Genomic DNA, 22,274 nt, shown 5'->3' with positions numbered 1-22,274 from the left:
GATCAGTGTTTTTTATTTAGTTATTTTTACTTAGAGATACAGCACTGAAACAGGCCCTTTGGCTCACCGAGTCTGTGCCGACCAACAACCACCCACTTACACTAACCCTACAGTAATCCCATATTCCCTATCACCTACCTACACTAGGGGCAATTTACAATGGCCAATTTACCTATCACCTGCAAGTCTTTGGATGTGGGAGGAAACCGGAGCACCCGGCGAAAACCCACGCAGACACAGGGAGAACTTGCAAACTCCGCACAGACAGTACCCAGAATCGAACCCAGGTCCCTGGAGCTGTGAGGCTGCGGTGCTAACCACTGCGCCACCCATAAGAATGTCCAATAGAATTTCGATGCTCTTCAAACTTGTGGCGATCAGGTCACCATATTCACCACGATACAAAATATATGCAATATTAATAAAACAAATACACAATTTTTTGAAAATAGGTTTGAGGTTCAAAACTGTCAGCAATCAAGAGCGATACACTCACTGCCAGATCCAGTAAAACAGCTTCAAAAGGGTTTTGCAATCTAACTGTTCCACAAAGCAAGCCTGCTGTATGCACTCTCAAAGGGTGGTGACAATCGGGTAACTGAAATGTTCTGTTTCCGACAGTGTGCTCCAGTTTATTTCAAAAAAACAAATTTCTTCAAGAATAAACTTTCTCTATTTTATCAGAATTTATATATTAGAAGACTCAGGGAGGGAAAAGAATCGACAAATCTCTATATATTGGATTCTGCACGCAGGCTCTTGTCTTGCTTACACTCTGTTGCCTGCCATTTCTGAACACAAAGAACAAAGAACAGTACAGCACAGGAACAGGCCATTCGGCCCTCCAAGCCTGCGCTGATTATGATGCCTGTCTAAACTAAAACCTTCCGCACTTCCGGGGACCGTATCCCTCTATTCTCATCCTATTCATGTCTTTGTCAAGATGCCTCTTAAATATCGCTATCGTACCTGCGTCCACCACCTCCCCCGGCAGCAAGTTCCAGGCACTCACTACCCTCTGTCTAAAAAACTTGCCTCGCACATCCCCTCTAAATTTTGTCCCTCGCACCTTAAACCTATGTCCCCTAGTAACTGACTCTTCCACCCTGGGAAAAAGCTTCTGACTATCCACTCTGTCCATGCCACTCATAACTTTGTAAACCTCTATCATGTCGCCCCTCCACCTCCGTCGTTCCAGTGAAAACAATCCGAGTTTATCCAGCCTCTGCTCGTATCTAATGCCCTCCAGACCAGGCAACATCCTGGTAAACCTCTTCTGTACCCTCTCCAGAGCCTCCACATCCTTCTGGTAATGTGGCGACCAGAATTGTACGCAATATTCCAAGTGTGGCCTAACTAAGGTTCTGTACAGCTGCAGCATGATGTGCCAATTTTTATACTCTATGCCCCGACTGATGAAGGCAAGCATGCCATATGCCTTCTAGACTACCTTATTTACCTGCGTTGCCACTTTCAGTGATCTGTGGACCTGCACGCCCAGGTCTCTCTGCCTGTCAATACTCCTAAGGATTCTGCCATTTACTGTATACTTCCCACCTGTATTAGACCTTCCAAAATGCATTACCTCACATTTATCCGGATTAAACTCCATCTGCCATTTCTCCACCCAAGTCTCCAACCGATCTATATCCTGCTGTATCCTCTGACAATCCTCATCACTATCCGCAACTCCACCAACCTTTGTGTCATCCGCAAACTTACTAATCAGACCAGCTACATTTTCCTCCAAATCATTTATAAATACTACAAACAGCAAAGGTCCCAGCACTGATCCCTGCAGAGCACCACTAGTTGCAGCCCGCCATTCAGAAAAGCACCCTTCCACTGCTACCCTCTGTCTTCTATGACCGAGCCAGTTCTGTATCCATCTTGCTAGCTCACCTCTGATCCTCTGTGACTTCACCTTTTGTACCAGTCTGCCATGAGGGACCTGTCAAAGGCTTTACTGAAGTCCATGTAGACAACATCCACTGCCCTTCCTTCATCAATCATCTTCGTCAGTTCCTCAAAAAACTCTATCAAGTTGGTGAGACACGACCGCCCCTTCACAAAACCATGCTGCCTCTTGCTAATAAGTTCATTTGTTTCCAAATGGGAGTAAATCCTGTCCCGAAGAATCCTCTCCAATAATTTTCCTACCACTGATGTAAGGCTCACCGGCCTGTAAATTCCTGGATTATCTTGGCTACCCTTCTTAAACAAAGGAACAACATTGGATATTCTCCAGTCCCCTCGACCTCACTTGTAGCCAATGAGGATACAAAGATTTCTGTCAAGGCCCCAGCAATTTCTTCCCTTGTCTTCCTCAGTATTCTGGGGTAGATCCCATCAGGCCCGGGGGACTTATCTACCTTAATGTTTTTCAAGACACCCAACACCTCCTCCTTTTTGATATCGACAGGACTCCGACTATCTACACTCCCTTCCCGAGACTCATCATCCACCAAGTCCTTCTCTTTCGTGAATATTGATGCAAAGTACTCATTTAGTACCTCGCCCATTTCTTCTGGCTCCACGCATAGATTCCCTCCTCTGTCCTTGAGTGGGCCAACCCTTTCCCTGGCTACCCTCTTGCTCTTTATATACATATAAAAAGCCTTGGGATTCTCCTTAATCCTGTTTGCCAATGACTTTTCATGACCCCTTTTAGCCCTCCTGACTCCTTGCTTAAGTTCCTTCCTACTTTCTTTATATTACTCAAGGGCTTTGTCTGTTCCCAGCGTTCTAGCCCTTATGAGTGCTTCCTTTTTCTTTTTGACTAGGCTCACAATATCCCTCATTATCCAAGGTTCCTGAAACTTGCCAAACTTATCCTTCATCCTCATAGGAACATGCTGGTCCTGAATTCTAATCAACTGACGTTTGAAAGACTCCCACATGTCAGATGTTGATGTAGCCTCAAACAGCCGCCCCCAATCTAAATTCTTCAGTTCCTGCCTAATATTGTTATAATTAGCCTTCCCCCAATTTAGCACCTTCACCCAAGGACTACTCTTATCCTTATTCACAAGTACCTTAAAACACGGAATTATGGTCACTGTTCCCGAAATGCTCCCCTACGGAAACTTCGACCACCTGGCCAGGCTCATTCCCCAATACCAGGTCCAGTACGGCCCCTTCCCTAGTTGGACTATCTACATATTGTTTCAAGAAGCCCTCCTGGATGCTCCTTACAAATTCTGCCCCATCCAAGCCCCTAGCACTAAGTCAGTCCCAGTCAATATAGAGGATGTTAAAATCACCCACCACAACAACCTTGCTGCTTTTACATCTTTCCAAATTCTGTCTAAATATCTGCTCCTCTATCTCCTGCTGGCTGTTGGGAGGCCTGTAGTAAACCCCAAACATCGTGACTGCACCCTCCCTATTCCTGAGCTCCACCCATATTGCCTCGCTGCATGATCCCTCTGAGGTGTCCTCCCGCAGTACAGCTGTGATATTCTCCTTAACCAGTAATGCAACTCCCCCACCCCTTTTACATCCCCCTCTATCCCGCCTGAAGCATCTAAATCCCGGAACGTTTAGCTGCCAATCCTGTCCTTCGCTCAACCAAGTCTCTGTAATAGCAACAACATCATAGTTCCAAGTACTAATCCAAGCTCTAAGTTCATCTGCCTTACCTGTTATACTTCTCGCATTGAAACAAATGCACTTCAGACCACCAGTCCCGCTGTGCTCAGCAACATCTCCCTGCCTGCTCTTCCTCTCAGTCCTACTGGCCTTATTTACTAGTTCCCCCTCAGTTATTTCACCTGCAGACCTACTGCTCTGGTTCCCACCCCCCTGCTACACTAGTTTAAACCCTCCCGAGTGACGCTAGCAAACCTCGCAGCCAGGATATTTGTGTCCCTCCAGTCCACAGTATCTAGACATTTAATAGACCTATGGCTCATGGCCAAACTCCTGTAGTCTCTCCTTGTACACCAAAAGCACCCTATTCCTTTTCAATCAATCACTCATTTCAACAAATCTATTAAGATGAAAGCTGAAAACATGTGAATGTTTCTGCACTGCCCAGCTTGCCAAAATTGTCCATTTCAGCCCTCATTGGCAGGCAGGCAGTGCAGTCCATCACTTAAGCACCTCAACTGTTCTGCAAAAACTGCCAACTGCCAGCTAAACAAAACCATATTTTTCACCTAGCATCTCCTGTATCACTAGATTCTCCAAGAAAATTTCAAGAGCTATTGGACCACTGTCCTTCCAAAGGCTAGCCCTGCTTTCACAGTGCTTCACAGAGTGGTCCCACGGATCTAAATGTATCATCATCACAGAGAAGGTAATAAACAGAGGACTATTTTTCTTGTTTCATTGTTTCATTGAACAATCTTTACTCAGAGAGTAGTAAGGGCGTGGAACGCCCTGCCTGCAGCAGTAGTAGATTCGCCAACTTTAAGGGCATTTAAGTGGTCATTGGATAGATATATGGATGAAAATGGAATAGTGTAGGTCAGTTGGTTTCACAGGTCGGCGCAACATCGAGGGCCGAAGGGCCTGTACTGCGCTGTAATGTTCTAATTCTAATTCTTCTAAAAAAGTGGCTCTTCAGCTTGCAGATCACTAGAAAACTGACCGATATTCTGATAAATATACTTGCAGTCTGACTGTTATGTGACACCTGTCTAACAGCAGCGGGATTGATTCTTCCTTGCTCAAGTAGGGACAGATGACAAACAGTACTCTAGTGAGTGACCCCATACTCACACCCACTGCTGCAACTTTAAGACAACGCAGTGCTGCGTGGCTCAAAAAGTAAAGAGCTTCAAGTTGCTACATGTCTGCGGTCGTATTGGACAACTCTGCTCCAGATAAAGAGTGATTATGGTAACTGTGGAGTACTGGAACAGATTTTCAACCAGGGGATAAGGTATTAGTGTTGTTACTGTCACAGGGAGAACCATTAGAAGCAAGGTTCAGTAGCCCATATAGAGCGATCAAAAGAGTGGGTATGGTAGATTACTTGATTGACACCCCCGATCGCTGGAAGAAGAACCGGTTGTGTCACATTAAATATGAGCAAACCTTATTACCGCAGGGAGGAGGACAAGCCAGTGTAGGTTTGTCAGGTAATCGGGACTGTTGAGAAGGAAAAGGATAGTGAGGATGAGGCAGAAGTAGGCCTAGAAAATTCTCAGATTGAACCTCCAACTATCCAATTAGTGGGCCGAAGGGCCTGTTTCAGTGCTGTATCTCTAAATAAAATAAATAAAAATAGTGAATGGCTAGCAAAATTAAACAATAGGCTTTTACACTTAGAGAACAGCGTGAAGTCCTAACCAGGGTTTTCACAATGTTTCAAAAAGTTTGTAGGGATAAGCCAGGATGTACAATCTTAGCCACACACGATGTGGGTATCGCAGGAACCATTCCTTTAAAACATCCTTGTCGCTTAGGTCCAGACAGACAGGCCCAAGTGGAAGCAGAGATACAATGCATGCTGAAGGGCAGTTTAGTTGAACCTAGTCAGGACTGCTGGAATTCGCAGATGGTCTTGATGACTAAACCTAGTGGGAACGGCTCAAACTTGCATAGAATCTAGAAACGTCACTGTGGTAAAGAAGGCAGATTCTACCCAAATTCTCATTTAAAGGACTGTAAGGACAGAGTGGGCAACACAATGGGCTGAATTTTATTCGGACGCTGCGCTCCACAGTGGTGCCCTTTAAACTCAGCGTCGCATCTACATTCAGCGGCCGCCGAGTAGCCCCTGCAATATTTTGCACAGGGGCTCATTTAAAGAGGTGGCGGAGCGACCGCCGTGACTTAAAGGGTCGGCCGCTGCGAGCCCGGCGCCACTGCGCAGGCGCTATTTCTAAAGGGCTTTAAGCCGTTACAATTGAGCTTTAATTTTTAAAAGGTGCAGTTATCGAAATGTTTTATTCACAAGTAATAATGAAGTTGAGGACCTTCCCCAACCCCCCCCCCCCCACCTCAACGGTCATTTAACTGGCATTTATTGTCGAAAAGTACTTTATTCCATTTCCAAAATTTCTCCTCAAACCTTCTAACTTTTGACCTCTAACCCTTTCCCACCATCCCCATATCCAATAAAAATTGACTTCCCTGCTCCTCCACATGGAGTTCCGAAGGTGCACCAACGCCGAATCAAGGCTGTAAAATTAGTGTGGGACGGCCACCGCCTGCAGGTAAGTTTATTTACATCCTATACATGTTCATTTAAATATGCTGATGAAGGGCCCGCCACCAGGCGGCAAGGGAGCTGCACTGAGGTCCCACCACCACTGGTAATATGCAGCGGGCCCTTCTCAACATCGCGGCGTCGAGGGGCCAGTAAAATTCAGCCCAAAGAGTCTTAAAGAGACAGATGCGTTGGAGGAATACTGTCAAATTCCTTTGACACCCCAGAGTAAGAAAAAATCAGCTTCTGTTACAGGGTTTTCCAGTGTCAAGTGATGCAGCATAGGTTAAGGGGTACTCAAGAAACATCTCAAAGAATAATAAACGCAGTAGTGGTCAGTGCTCCTAGCTGTGCAGTTCACCTGGCTGAGGGGATGGACAATCGGGACACTTGGAAGGAAAACACGAAACAATTGGAAGACTATGCTTGTAAATTTGAAATAGATTAATTAGGACAACCTTTTGAAACTTTAAAGCCGAAATGTTATGGTGGAACTTGTTGCTGTAGTCTTAACATTTTAGAAAAGTGCATGCCTGTAAAGGCAGAAAAAATGTATTAACGTTTTCTTAATTTGTATTTTTTGTACATTGTAATGAAAAGCATTGCAGGAACGACGTTTCATTCCGCCAGGGGCGGAGGTGTTATGATCCTGTATTTTTTTTCAGGAAGAATGAGCTGTGCCTTTAAGGCTGGAAAAGGAGGCGTACTGCTTTAAGAATCAGCAAGCCTCAGGAGTTAGAGAAAGTGCATTTTGGTTGCCGTTAGATACAAGCATTCAGAGAGGGAACCAACCAGCTTCAAAGAATGCATCCTGGTTACCCGGCAACAGCCATTCAGAGACCAAGGACCGGATATACAATGTTGAAATTATCTTTTGAACTGGCTTTTTAGTTGAGACAGACTGTTCTAACAAGGACACAGACAGACAGATGTGTGTTAGCAGCTGAAAGGAGAGCACTCAGATCATTTCAACTGAAGGAAGAGAATTTAATCTGTTTATTTATTATTCTCTCTCAAAATTCGAAAAAGTCAAGCCAAAATAGAGATCTCTGATAATTTAAACGGAATGTTAACCCAATTATTCCTACTCTCTGTTTCCTGTCTGTCAACCAATTCTCAATCCATGCCAGTATATTATCCCCAATCCCATGTGCTTTAATTTTGCACACTAACTTCTTATGTGGGATCTTATCAAAAGCCTACTGGCTTATCTATTCTACCAGTTACATCCTCAAAAAACTCCAGTAGATTTGTTAAGCATGATTTCCCTTTTGTAAACCCATGCTCACTTTGTCCAATCCTATTTATGCTTTCCAGGTGTTCTGCTATCACATCCATCATAATAGACTCTAGCATTTTCCCCACTGCTGATGTAAGGCTAACTGGTCTGTAATTCCCTGTTTTTTCTCTCCCTCCTTTTATTAAATAGTGGGTTACATTTGCCACCCTCCAATCTGTAGGAACTGCTCCAGAGCCTACAGAATTTTGGAATATGACCACCAATGCATCCACTATTTCCAGGGCCACTTCCTTTAGTACTCTGGGATGTAGATTATCAGGCCCTGGGGATTTGTCAGCCTTTAAGCCCATTAATTTCCCGAGCACTTTTTTTTTACTAATATCGATTTCCTTCAGTTCCTCCCTCTCATTAGACCCTTGGTTTCCTAACATTTCTGATCAGTCAAGTGGAAATGACAGGGATTCTGTCTAAAGTCTTAAAATTATACTGTGTACACATGAGGTTCCAACCAAGCAGACTCAATTTTAAAATTAGGACACATTAGACAATAGTAGGGCAGAGGCTGGGAATTCTGCAGTGAGTAACTCACCTTCTGTCTCCCCAAAACCTGTCCACCATCTACAAGGCACAAGTCAGGAGTGTGATGTAATACTTTCTACTTGCGTGGATGGGTGCAGCTCCAACAACAGTCAAGAAGCTCAACACCAATCAGGACAAAGCAGCCCGCTTGATTGGCACCCATCCACCACTTTAAACATTCACACCTTCCACCACCAACGCACAGTGGCAGCAGTGTGTACCATCTACAAGATGCACTGCAGCAACTCATCAAGACTCCTTAAACAGCATTTTCCAAACCCATGACCTCTATCACCTAGAAGGACAAGGGCAACAGAAGCATGGAACACCACCATCTGCAAGTTCCCCTCCAAGCCACACACCATTCTGACTTGGAACTATATCGCCGTTCCTTCACTGTCGCTGGGTCTCCCTTCCTAACAGCACTGTGGGTGTAACTACACCAGATGGACTGCAGCTGTTCAAGAAGGCAGCTCACACCACCTTCTCAATGGCAATTAGGGATGGGCAACTAATGCTGGCCTTGCCAGCGACGTTCACATCCCATGAAAGAATTAAAAAATGCATTTGTCCAGGGCTTAGAAAATCACATGAGCATTCTTCAATAGAAATACAGTAAGGCATATTCCTACTGTCAAGAAGTCTGACCAGTATATACATATATACATTTACATATATGTGTATAATAGTATGCATGTGTATATACATATATATACTTGAGATTGGAAGAGACAAAAAATAATACTGGCATTGTTAATTAAAGTGACTATAAGGTTTGATAAATACTTAACATACCAACATAATTCAATTTATGAAGAATACATAGGAAGAAAGAACTTGTATTTACATAGTGCCTTTCACAACCTCATCATGTCCCAAAGCACTTTACAGCCAATAACACGTCTCGATATCATGCAGTACATACAATTTCTTAACATTCAGACCATTAAAACACCTTACTAGTTGTTTTCGGTTTTCATCCAGAAAGAGTCCTAACAGTCCAAGAAATGATCCAAAGGCAAGCTATGGAAGAAAATGAAAATGATTCTATGAGTTACATTATTCAGAACCTAATGAATTTTAACAGTTACTATTGTAATAGATTTTGTAATACCAGGCAGATTTTGTAAGTGTTCAGCTGTTTTAACCATCCACCAGTATGCACATCCATTAGAGTAAGCTGCACTCTTGACAGGAGCCTTCAGTTCTATTCACCTTGTCCTGGTGATGTTGGACTTAAAATGGTGTCAAGCAAACCCCGCCCCCCCCCCCACCACCTACCAAGACTGAGGCACACATTATTTTTCTACATGAGCATTAAAACTTAAAATTGCAAGCCCCTGCATGGTAACAGACAGTATTGGAACAAGGGATAAAGGACCATGCCTTGACCCATTCAACCAACAATGGACTTTTGATTACCAGACATTGAAGGTGGGGGAGCTAGCATTCCAGGTTGACTGCTAAGATAGCAGAATCCACAAACACAGAATAAGTGATCAGACCAGTTTGAGTCACATGACTAGCTGGCTGTTGGAATTTGAACTTCCAACAGAGTGTTTGAAATCAGAAAGCTCCTAGCTCCTGGTTTGAGAAGACCTCTCTCCTATCTGCTCTCACCTAATTTCTTATCAGCTTTGGATTCCATTGAAAACACGTGAACCTCAAAGAAAAAAAAGTCTCCTACATGAACAAGATTTAAGAAGAACACTGGGCCCTGACGAACAGCAAGAATACCTATAATCAATTGAGCTCGAAGCACAGTAAACAAGAAACTCTTCTGATATTGCCTCAAACCCCTCTCTACTATATTTTCCTCTCTTCTTTGCTGTCCCTATTTGCATGTGTGCATGCTGGCGTGGGCGCATCGTATATCCGTAGGTGTTAACCGTATTAGAGTTTAAGTTTAAGGTTTAATAAATTTCATTTTCCTTCTTTAAACCGGAGAAAGCCTGTTTATGCTCATTTCTTTGCCTGATAATTGGAAAGCTGTGAACAAGGATTTCCAAAGGGGGAGCTCAAAACACAGTGTGCTTAAAATTAAACCCTGTTACAATTTCAGATGAAGATAGTAACAGACCCCTAGACACCTTTTGCACCTGGTCGTAACAATGGAAAAAAACTCAATCTGAGAATCAAGTAGAAGTCAATGGGATTTCTTGCCAAAATCACAAATTAAACACTGGGAAAAGGAACATATCGGCACAATTACCTAAGCTTTGGGCTGAATTTCCCCTCCAAAATCTTGATCTACCCTATCCAGCTTTACATCCCAGTCCACATCAGCCATCCCTCTGATGAAGTAATGCTTCTTCTTTGCTTCCTCTGCTGCACCAATGGAGGTTTATCATTTAGCCACAATGCCCCCAGCCCTTCCAAATCCACTTTTTGATGTTATTTCTCCCCCACCTTCAAATCCTTCCTGAAAGCCCAAGTCCATCTGTGTTCCACCAACCTTCTGCATATGTTTCCCCTAACTTCTCTCTTCATTCTTTTGTTCTTGATCTTAAATTTACACTGTCTAGTTACTGACTCATTTAAAAATGCAAATAAATTTTCCCTATTTACCTCTTATTTAACACCTTATCAAATGCTTTTGGTTAATCCATGCACACAACAATCATTGCATTTCCTTTATCAATGCACTCTTATTTCCCACCTATTAAGCAGGTCAAATGCAACCTACCTTTAAAAGTCCATGTTAACTGTCCTTAATTCATGGTCTTTCCAAGTATAGTGTTAATTGTATCTAATATTATGGCCTCTAGAAGCTGGCTTACTCCCAGTATTAGGCTGACTGGTTAATTTGCCTGGTTTATCTTATAGTGTTCCTCACAATTCAGTAATCAGACCTGCAACTAGCACCACACATTGCACAGGTGATTAAAATATCTTGAATGTCATGCTGGCACACAATCACATAGTCAATCAGGTGCCAGAGGCCATAGCGAGGATCTATTCAGGTGGTCCTGCACTTGTTGACTTGTTGTTGATGATGGCTAGCTTTATGTTCCATGTAGGTGGCAAGGAAGACAGTGGCATTTGAGATTTTGTGGCCAACTCCATGACATCCAATTACCTTTTATCATGAGGTGTGAGAGTAGCTGATCCAAGCATTGAAGTCTACAAGTTTTAGTAATTTGTCATTTCTTGGTATTGATGATGTTGGTGAGATCTTCATAGAACTGCTTTTTGATGTAATTGATATTGGTCATACTGGATGTTGGCATAGGGTAGGGGAAGGGTGGTGCAAAGAACCATCAGCCTATCATTAATGCCTTTTGATATGGCTTGTAGCTTGTGCACTAAATTCATACGGATAGCAAAGCCTATGCTACTACGCTGGCATTTAACCTCTAGCTTCCATTACACTAAAAGGTATAGCCAGCACCAACTGCACTGAACTGAGTTGTCATGAAACCGGGCTTCACTGAGAGCAGCTATGAGATCCTTGACATTGCCAAGTAGAGAACAAGGAGGCAAGAATTATGGTGCATTTTTGCTAGTGCATTTTTGCTATATGATTGGATGGCTGACTGCAGCAGAAGGCCAGTAGACTCCTAATGGAGTGAGCAATCTTTAGGGATATTTTACTCCCCTTCCTGAGCTGGAGCGAGTAGTGGTGCCCCTGAATAGTGCAGCTGTGTCATTCGAGGAGGATATGAACAATAGTGTTCCTTCAAGATCAACACTGAACAATCATCACTCTTGATCCTCCTGCCTGCAAGTTTGTGGCTTAGTACTCCCAGTGACATCCTAAGCTTGTACTTGTCATCACCTGCCCATGGCCAGCAATGCTGTAAGACATCCAGATTGTGTTACAACTGAGAAAGCTCCACACACATTGGATTTTGATCAGAGAATCCAAGGGCAATAGCCAGTCTCACTCTCTTGCCTGTAAGGGCCATTGCCCACTGGTGAAGGTTGCCTCAATGAGAGGACTAGTAGGCAGAGATGCAGCACACTGTGGGGAGACCAGGATGAAAGTTCATCGACTGAACACATTTATGGCCTAAGTGACCACCGTCTCGTGCCAGGGTTCCGCCATAATGCTGGGCAGATGGCAGGTATTAGTCTTGTGACATCACTGTAAACAAGGAACTCAATTCAGTTATTGGCTGGAATCCTCCTAGATTGATTGACAACAGAGGCTCATGAGGTCAATCACCTCAGATCAGATATTATTCCCAGATCAAAGTGTGATGTCAGGATCCTTCATTTGATTTTGGTAAAAAGAATGAGGAGAGGCAATATAAAATAAAGGGATATAATTCTAAAAGGGGTGCAGCAGCAGAGGGACCTGGGGGTATATGTGCACAGATCATTGAAAGTGGCAGGGTAGGTTGAGAAAGAGATAAATAAAACACATGGGATCCTGGGTTTTATTAATAGGGGCATAGAGTACAAAAGCAAGGAAATTATGGTGAACATTTATAAAACACTGTTTTGGCCTCAACTTGATGTAGTATTGTGGGCAGTTTTCTTTAGGAAGGATGAGAAGGCAATGGAGAGGGTGCAGAAAAGATTTATGAAAATGGTTCCTGGGATGAGGGACTTCAGTTACGTGAATAGATTGGAGAAGCTGGGTTGTTCTCTTTAGAGAAGAGAAGATTGAGAGGAAATTTGACAGAGGTGTTCCATATCATGAGCGTGGACAGAGTAGATAGGGAGAAACTGTTCTCATTGGCGGAAGGGTCGAGAACCAGAGGACATTGATTTAAGGTGACTGGCAAAGGACGCAATGGCGACATGAGGAAAACGTTTTTTACGCAGCGAGTGGTTGGGATCTAGAATATAATGACTGAGAGTGTGGTGGAGGCAGATTCAATTGTGGCTTTGGATAATTATCCAAAGAGAAAAAATCTGCAGGGCTACGGGGAAAAGGTGGAGGCGTGGCTCTAGGTGAGTTGCCCTTTCATAGAGCTGGTATGGACACAACAGACTGAATGGCCTCCTTTTGTGTTGTAACCATTCTATAATTCTAATATTGGGGCAGCGACTTCCCTATCCTGAGATCCAGGTGCACCCCATTACTCGCCACTCCCCTCAGCTACTCATGGCTAAGCAAAAAGGGCTTATCCCCTCAGTCATGCATGGAAAGCAATGATGGTCCTCTAGTTCAATGACATCCAAAGCCTCTGGCCCATATAGGGAGAATAGAATCATAAAATGGTTACAGCACAGAAGGGGGCCATTCGGCTTGTTGTGTCCTTGCCAGCTCTCAGCAAGAGCAACTCACCTAGTCCCACTCCAGGGATTGTCAAACCCAGGACACTAATCTCAGTATCTCTTTCATCCAGTGTGAGACAAATGGAAGATAGTCAGATATTGCTTGCAATTATAGAAGTTGACCCACTGCAAAACATTGGTTTCAAAAGTAGCAGGGCGATCTCTTAGGTACCAGACTCCAGCAATTCACTCACCTTCAAGTTTAAGCTAAACCATGAGTCCCTATTGAGTCCAACGTCAAAGAAAATGGTCTTTCAAAGGCCTGAAACATTTTGCAAATAAATACCAGAATATAAGTATAGCCCGTTCATAGTCTGGTGTTTAATATTAATTATTTCTGTCATTTGAGTAGACTGAACATCTGATATTATTTGTTAAACAATACAGATCAAATTACTTTGTCTTGACCTTCAACAATCAACATAAATTTAGATGACTCATTTTACATGGATTACATAGGATATGTGGCAAAGAAACAGGCCATTCGGCCCAACTAATCCATGCCACCATTCATGCTCCACTGGAGCCTTGTCCCATCTTTTCTCATCGTAACTCTCTATTCCTTTCTCCCTCATATACTTGTCTAGTTTCCCCTTAAATGCGTCTATACTAATCGCTTCAACCACTCCCTGTGGTAGCAAGTTCCACATTCTCACCACTCTCTGGGTAAAGAAGTTTCTTCTGAATTCCCTATTGGATTTCTTGGTGACTATCTTATATTGACGGCCTCTAGTTATGCTCTTCCCCACAAGTGGAAACATTCTCTCTGTATCTACTCTATAAAAACCTTTCATAATTTTATAGACCTTTATTAGGTCACCCCTCAGTTTTCTTTTTTCAAGAGAATACAGACCCAACCAGTTCCTCCTTTCCTGATATTTATACCCATGCATTTCTGGTATCATCCTTGTAAATCTTCTCTGCACCATCTCCAGTGCCCCTATATTCTTTTTATAATATGGCGACCAGAATTGCACGCAGTACTCTAAGTGTGATCTAACCAAGGTTCGATACAAGTTTAGCATAACTTCCCTACTTTGCAATTCTATCCCTCTAGAAATAAAGCCTCGTGCTTTTTTTATGGCCTTGCCAACCTGTGACACAACTTTTAGTGATTGATGTATTCGTACTCTGAGATTCCTTTTTTTCTCTACCGCACCTTCCATATAATAAGAGACCTCCCTATTCTTCCTACCAAAATGTACTACCTCACATTTATCTGTGTTGAACTTCATTTGCCAATTTTTTGCCCATTCAGCAAGTTTATTGTCTTTCTGTAACTTGTTGCAGTCCTCCTCAATATTGGCTGCCCCCCTGCCACCCCACCCCATACCCCGGCCAATTTGGTATCATCTGAAAATTTAGAAATTGTGTTTTTGATTTCAAAGTCCAAATCATTAATGTAAATTGTGAACAGCAGTGAGCTCCTTGTGGAACACCACTTCCCACCTTCTATCACTCTGAATAACAATCCTTTACTCCTGCTGTCTGCTTTCTGTTCTTGAAACCAGCTAGTGATTTATTCTGCCACTTGTCCCTTAACTCTGCACGCTCCAACCTTATTTGTTAGTCTATTATGGGGCACTTTATCGAAGTCCTTTTGAAAATCCAGGTAAATTACATCTATTGCATTGTCTACACTGTTACCTCCTCAAAACATTCAATAAGTTTGGTCAAGCAAGATTTTCCCTATTGAAATTCATGCTAATTATACGTTATTATATTTTTCTTTTCTAGATGTTCTATTCTCTCCTTTAGTAGGGATTCCATTATTTGTCATACCAGTGATCTTAAGCTGACTGGTCTACAATTACCTGGACATATTCTGTCTTGCTTCTTACAAATAGGAATTATGTTAGCTATCCGCCAGTCCTCTACACCTTTTTCGAACAAATTATTAAATATATTTAGTAATGCCTGTGCTATCACTTCCCTAGATTCTTTTAAAATTGCATGGATGCAATCCATCTGGACCAGGATTTTTATCCTCTTTGAGTCTGATTAGTTTATTCAATACATCCCCTTTTTTTAAATTCACTTATCTCTTTACTCAGTTCATCATTCAATGTCATGTCTACCTGTTCTATCTCCCTGGTGAATACTGAAGCAAAATAATTATTTAATATTTCTGCCATCCCTCTATCATTACCTATGGTATTATCCTGTCTATCCCTTAATGTCCTATTCCCACCCTAGCCTTCCTTTTTTTATTGATGTGCCTGTAAGGTATTTTACTATTTTGTTTTATCTTCCTTGATAATTGAATTTCATATTTCCTTTTTGCCTCCCTAATTGTTTTTTGACTTGTACCCTAATCTCTTTCTATTCTCTCTTATCATAGGGAGTTAGGAAGGAAATTAAAAAGCAGGACCTCCAAAGCAGTAATCTCAGGATTACTCCCAGTGCCATGTGCTAGTGAGCATAAGAATAGGAGGATTGATCGATTGAACATGTTGCTGGAGAATTGGTGTAGGAGGGAGGGTATCAGATTTCTGAGGAGTTAGGACTGGTTCTGGGGCAGATGGGACCTGTACAAGATGGATGGGCTACACCTTAACAGCACCAGAACTAACATCCTTGCAGGGAGATCTGCTAGTGTTGCTGGGGAGGGTTTAAAATAGCTTGTCAGGGGAATGGGAACCTGAGGGATAGCTCAAATTGGACGGAAGTAAAGCTGGTAACAGGAGGTAGAAAAGTCGCAAGTGACATTAGAAGGTAGGCAAAACAAAGGTGAGCATCAAACAGGCTTAGAATGCAAAATGTGAAGAAGACAAGGTTAAGGACACTACCTGAATGCACGCAGCATTCGCAACAAGGTAGACGATTTAAAGGCCTAAATAGAGGTAAATGGGCATGATCTAATTGCCATAACGGAAACGTGGCTACAGGGTAACCAAGACAGGGAACTGAATATTCAAGGATATTCGACATTCAGGAAGGACAGGTAAAAAGGAAAAGGAGGTGGTGTTGCGCTGATAATAAGGGATGGGATCAGTATATTAGTAAGGAACAATCTCAGATCGGAAGGACAAAATGTGGAATCTGTTTGAGTGGATCTAAGAAACAGCAAGGGTCAGCAAACATTGGTAAGAGTTGTTTATAGGCCACCGAACAGTAATGGTAGTGTGGGGCATGGTATTAATCAGGAGATTACAGAAGCATGTGGCATGGGTAATACAGTAATCATGGGTGACTTCAATTTGCGTGTAGACTGGATGAACAAAATGAGCACTAATGCTGTGGAGGACGAATTTCTGGAGTGCATTAGGGATGGTTTTCTAGAACAGTATGTTGAGGAACCGACTAGAGAGCAGGCTATTTTAGATCTAGTATTATGTAATGAGAAAGGGATAATTAAGAATCTTGTTGTAAAAGAACCATTAGGTATGAGTGACCATAATATGATAGAATTTTACATTATGGTTGAAAGTGAGGTAGTTCAATCTAAAGCCAGGGTGTTAAATTTGAACAAAGGAAATTATGAAGGTATGAGGGGCAAATTGGCTGAGGTACAAAAATCCCAAAAGTAAAGGCAATCAACCGTGGATAACAAAGGAAGTTAAGGATTGTATAAGATTAAAAGAAAAGGCTTATAAAGTTGCCAGAAATGTGGGTCCATTACAGGCAATGTCAGGAGAATTTATAATGGAGAATAGAGAAAGGGCAGAGAAGCTAAACGATTGCTTGGTGTCTGTCTTCACTGAAGAAGATACAAGAAATCTCCCAGAATAAGAGATCCAAGGGATTAGGGGATGTGAGGAATTGAAAGAAATTAGTATCAGTAAGAAGGTTGTATTGGAACAATTAATGGGGCTGATGATTGATAAGCCCCCAGGACCTAATATTCTACATCTCAGAGTGTTGAAAGAGGTAGCTATGGAGAGAGTGGATGCATTGGATCATCTTCCTAAATTCTATAGATTCTGGAGCTGGTCCTGCAGGTTGGAAGGTCGCAAATGTCACCCCACTATTTAAGAAGGGAGAGAGAAAACAGGGAATTACATACCTGTTACCTGTACATCAGTAGTTGGGAAAATGCTAAAATCTATTCTAAAAGATGTGATAAATGGACACGGATAATAATGATCTGATTGGGCACAGTCAACATGGATTTATGAATGGGAAATCATCTTTGACAAACCTGTTGGGAGTTTTTTGAGGAAGATACTAGCAGAGTTGATCAAGGGGAGTCGGTGGACGTGGTAAACTTGCATTTTGAGAAGGCTTTTGATAAAGTCCCCCACAGGAGATTGCTTAGCAAAATTAAAGTACATGGGAAAGGCGATAATATAGATTAAGGATTGGTTAACAGACAGAAAGAAGAGAGTAGGAATGAACGGGTCATTGTCACGTTGGTAGGCTATGACCAGTGGGATACCACAGGGATCAGTGCTTGGGCCCCCTGTTCACAATATATATCAATCATTTAGATGTCGGGACCAAATGTAGTATTTCCAAGTTTGCAGATGACACAAAACTAGGTGGGAATGTGTGTTGTGAGAAAAATGCAAAGCAGCTTCAAAGGGATATGGACAGACTTAGTGAGTGGGCAAGAATGTGGCGGATGGAAGATAATGTGGAAAAATGTGAGGTTATCCACTTTGGTAGGAGGAACAGATGTGCAGTGTATTTCTTAAAAGGTAAGAGATTAGAAAGTGTAGATGTACAAAAGGAGCTGGGTGTCCTTGTCAATAAGTCACTGAAAGCTAACATGCAGGTGCAGCAAGCAATTAAGAAGGCTAATGATATATTAGGCTTTATTGCAAGAGGATTTGAGTACAGGAGTAGTGAAGTCTTGCTTCAATAGTACAGAACCTTGGTTAGACCGCACCTGCAGTACTGTGTGCAGTTTTGGTCCCCTTACCTTAGAATGCATATTATTGCCATAGAGGGAGTGCAACGAAGGTTCACCCGGGATGGTGAGACTGTCTTATGAATAGAGATTGGGGAAACTGGGCCTGTATTCTCTGGAGTTTCGAAGAATGAGAGGTGACCTCATTGAAACCTACAAAATACTTCAAGGGATCAACAGGGTAGATGCAGCTAAGGTGTTTCCCCTGGCTGGGGAGTTTAGAACCAGGGGACAAAGTTTCAAAATAAGGGGGAAGCCACACAGGACAGGGATGAGGAGAAATTTCTTTATTCAGAGGGCTGTGAATCCTTGAATTCTGTACCCCAGAGAGCTATGGAAGCTCAGTCATTGAGTATGTTTAAAGCAGAGATTGACAGATTTCTAAATACAAGTACATGAGGGGATATGAGGATAGTGTGGGAAAAAGGCATTGAAGTGGATGATCAGCCATAATCGTATTGAATGGCTGGGCAGGCTCGATGGGCTGATTTTCCTACTCCTGCTCCTATGCTCGTATGTTCCTATGTTCCACATCACGCATGGTAGGGATGAGGAGGTGGGAAGTCCTTAACCCCTTAATGTTTGAGTTCTCTCATGCAAGTCTTGGTAACGCCGAAGGACAGCAGTTGGAGAGAGTGGGGGCTATCCGTCCACCTCTGAGGAAGAGGAGAGATCCTCAGATGCACCACAAGATCACTCTCCCGCATCTTCCACCAGTGCAGATAGTTTTACGTCAGTCGGTATGCATTCGTGAGTCAATTCATGCCCCTTAATTGGTCACCGCCGGTAATATGCCGCCTAGGTTCCCACCGCTGGCCAAAGCAGGGTCGGCTCCCACTTTTGGCCCTGGCGACAGAACTTCATTTTCAATGAGAAAATTCAGCTCAGATTGTCTGTAGCATTGAAGAGCAAATGGAGTTAAATGGAATGATATGTGTGACAGAAATCATACCTGTCAAATGGAAACATATTAATTTTGTCATATGGGACACTGCTTGAAACTTTTTACTGGACATTACAAATAACGTTTAAAAAAAAAGCAGAACTGAACAGCTGAAAACATGGTTGCATATCTGCATTCTGAGAAGACAAGGGCTGGACAGATGAATAGAGAAATAATGCGGGTGCTCCTTGATTCAATTAGCAAGACTGGTCTTGGCAATAGTGGTGATCAACATCCTTTGACTTTGTAAGAGCCAAACCCCAATCCCCACCGAGTATGTCTGAAAGACTTTTAAATCCAACAACCCTCCAAGAAGTTGCTGTTTCAAACAGAGATGGCCACATGACCTATCTGCTGGTAAGACTGGGGCTTTTCAATTCTGCCTCACAGAAGGAAACAGATTGCAATTCTGAACCTCAAGAGGAAGACCTCTCTCTCTCTCTCCAGCAAAGTCCCAGGAAAACCACAGAGGCAGCTTCTACGCTTCAAAACTACAGACAAAGCCTCTCTTCAGCCTTCTGGTACCACAGAAGGAAGCCTGCAATTGTGCACATGGCCCCAGCAAGGACTCCAAGACCTTAACTTCAATTGAGGACAGTATACCAAGGACATTAAGAACCGTATCTGTATTCCATTTATTACAAACTCTACATAACCCCCCAACTTTTTCTTCCCCTCTGTATCTATTTGTGTGTGTGTGTGTCTCTCGTATGCCTGTGAGCGTGGATGCGTTGCTTATTTTAGTAATTTTAACCGGGTTAGAGTGATAAGGCTAATAAATTTACATCTTTCTTGTTTAAACTCAAGAAAACCTGTCTGATTGGTTCATTTGCAATTGCAATTAGAGTGCAGTGAGCAAGGTGGTAAGCTAAAATCACTGTGTTTAAAAAGATAAACCCTTTTATGTTCAAACCAGAGAAGGGGCGAGAGGGGAGCCTGAGACCCCTTCCTCACCTGGTCATAACATATGTAGCAGGCAAGGCTGAACATAATGATCAACAACACAAAGAACTGTAGAGACCATCCAACTGAATAGAATAGTACATGGTATGAATAGTACATGGTATGTAGATTTGTAATGGGGCTAGTCTTAATTAGAATATATATAACATGCAAATGAGCTCAGTGTATTTCAATTCAGTAATTTTAGGAGACACTAGTAGACCCAAAACCACTCCACTAAAACATATGATGGCAGCCACAGATCTTTCCAGTCTCTGAGTAAAGAAGATAAAAGAAGGTACAATGGGACATCTAAAGGGAAAAATTCAGAAATCACTGTGTAGATACCTGAGAATCTGGGTCTACCAGTTGCTGCAACTCTGGAACATTGTTCATTTGATGGTGTCAACTTCTTCTGTCCTGTGCTACCCTTCCACATTTCACATAGGTCAACTGCATCCAGTCCATTGTATCTTTCATCCATTTTCTCCTCTGCTTCCCTCTCCTATGTTTTCCGTTGATCTTTCCTTCCTATAATTGTCTCTGTCTACCTTCTGCTCTAATGATGTGACTGAAATATTGTATCTTTCTCTCTTTGATGTTATGCACCAACTTCCTTTTCTCTCCAGCCATTTCCAGCACTTCCTCATTAGCCTTTCTGTCTGTGTAGGATATGCGGAATATCCCCCTATATATCCACATCTCAAATGCATTCAGCTTATCAATAGTGTCTTTGTTTGTTGTCGATGTCTCTGAGGCATATAACATAGATGACAAAATGCAGCACCTCAGCATTCTTTGCCTAAGATTCAGTTTATTTCTTTCATGTTAATGCGTCCTTCATCCTGACAAAGCTGGTTTTAGCTATCTCAATTCTCCTTCCGATCTCAAAATCACATTTCCCATCGTCTGTGATAATCTGCCCAAGATATGTGAACTTTCTCACTTGTTCCAGGACTTGTCCATTGTTCCATTTTCACTTCTGTGGTTAGGTCTCTGCTTAGCACCACAATCTTGGTCTTCTTCACATTCATTCTTAATCCACATTCCACACTCTGTGCGTTCACTTTGTTCACAATTTCCTGTAGTGCTTCTTCTGACTCTGCAATCAGTGCAGTGTCATCTGCAAATCTCAAATTGTTGATGTTCAAGCCACCAATGTTGCAACATGGTAGATTTTCTCTGTCTCTGAAGATAGCTTCAGTGTACAGGTTTAACAGTTTCTGGGGACAAAACACATCCCTGGTGCACTCCTCTTTTGATTGGGAAACTGTCTGACAAGCTGCTATCAAGTCTCATCACAGCTGATTGATTCCAATATAGATTCTGAATTATCCTTTTATCATTTCTGTCAATTTCTAGTTTGTTTCAGCACTCCATTATTTTCTGATGGTAGACTCTATCAAATGCCTTCTCATAGTCTATGAAGCATACATACACAGGGATTTGCACTTCCAGGTATCTTTCAATGACGACGCTCAAATTAAAGACACCCTCTCTTGTTCTTTTCTTTCGTCTGAATCCTGACTACAAAATATCTCTGTTTCTATAGACTGGTCATTTCTTTCCAAAATGATTATTAGAATCATTTTGATCACATGGCTCATGAGGCTTATTATCCTGTGCTCTGAACATCTAGGGGTTTTGGTTTCTTTGGGAACTTAATGAAAACTGACTGCATAAGATCCACAGGTAGGAATCCTGTTCTGTAAATTTTTTTGCAGAGGTCTGTCAGTATCCCAATGTTAACATCGTTCAGGGCTTTCAGCATTCTGTTGGTACCTCATCGATTCCAGGTATTTGCTTTCATCTTTTTGATCGCTGCGCTGACTTCTGCCTCTATTATCTCCAATCCTTCTCTTCCTCTGATGATACCAATTCACTTTTGTCTTCATCGTCATACAGCTCTCTAAGGTACTCCACCCATCGTTTCTCTACACTTCCTTTCTCAAAGAGAAGTTCACCAACCTTGCTCCTTATACAGCCATTATTTGTAGTTATTCTTTTCTTATATGAAAGGCACAATTCAGCATAGTGGCGCCTCATCAGACCGCTTTCCAATCCTGAGTGGTGTGAAACAGGGCTGTGTTCTCGCACCTACACTGTTTGGGATCTTCTTCTCACTGCTTCTCTCACATGCGTTCAAGTCTTCAGAAGAAGGAATTTTCCTCCACACAAGAGCAGATGGCTGGTTGTTCAACCTTGCCCGTCTAAGAGCGAAGACCAAAGTTCGGAAAGTCCTCATCAGGGAACTCCTCTTTGCTGACGATGCTGCATTAATATCTCGCACTGAAGAGTATCTGCAGAGACTCATCGACAGGATTGCGGC

The 22,274-nt window shown here is 42.5% G+C and overlaps 1 protein-coding gene across 1 annotated transcript in view; it reads right to left on the bottom strand.

Moving 5' to 3' along the window:
• The window catches only part of LOC137374928 (transmembrane protein 255B), a 92,784-nt gene that overhangs the window by 59,443 nt on the left and 11,067 nt on the right, over window positions 1–22,274 (bottom strand). Inside the window, exon 3 of the mRNA XM_068041530.1 lies at window positions 8,940–9,002. Within this exon, the coding sequence (XP_067897631.1) occupies window positions 8,940–9,002 (63 nt within the window). The remainder of the gene's footprint in view (window positions 1–8,939; window positions 9,003–22,274) is intronic.

The sequence above is a fragment of the Heterodontus francisci genome, chromosome 11, assembly GCF_036365525.1.
Source record: "Heterodontus francisci isolate sHetFra1 chromosome 11, sHetFra1.hap1, whole genome shotgun sequence".
NCBI classification, from domain to species: Eukaryota; Metazoa; Chordata; class Chondrichthyes; order Heterodontiformes; family Heterodontidae; genus Heterodontus; species Heterodontus francisci.
This window is presented reverse-complemented; position numbering and strand designations above follow the sequence as displayed.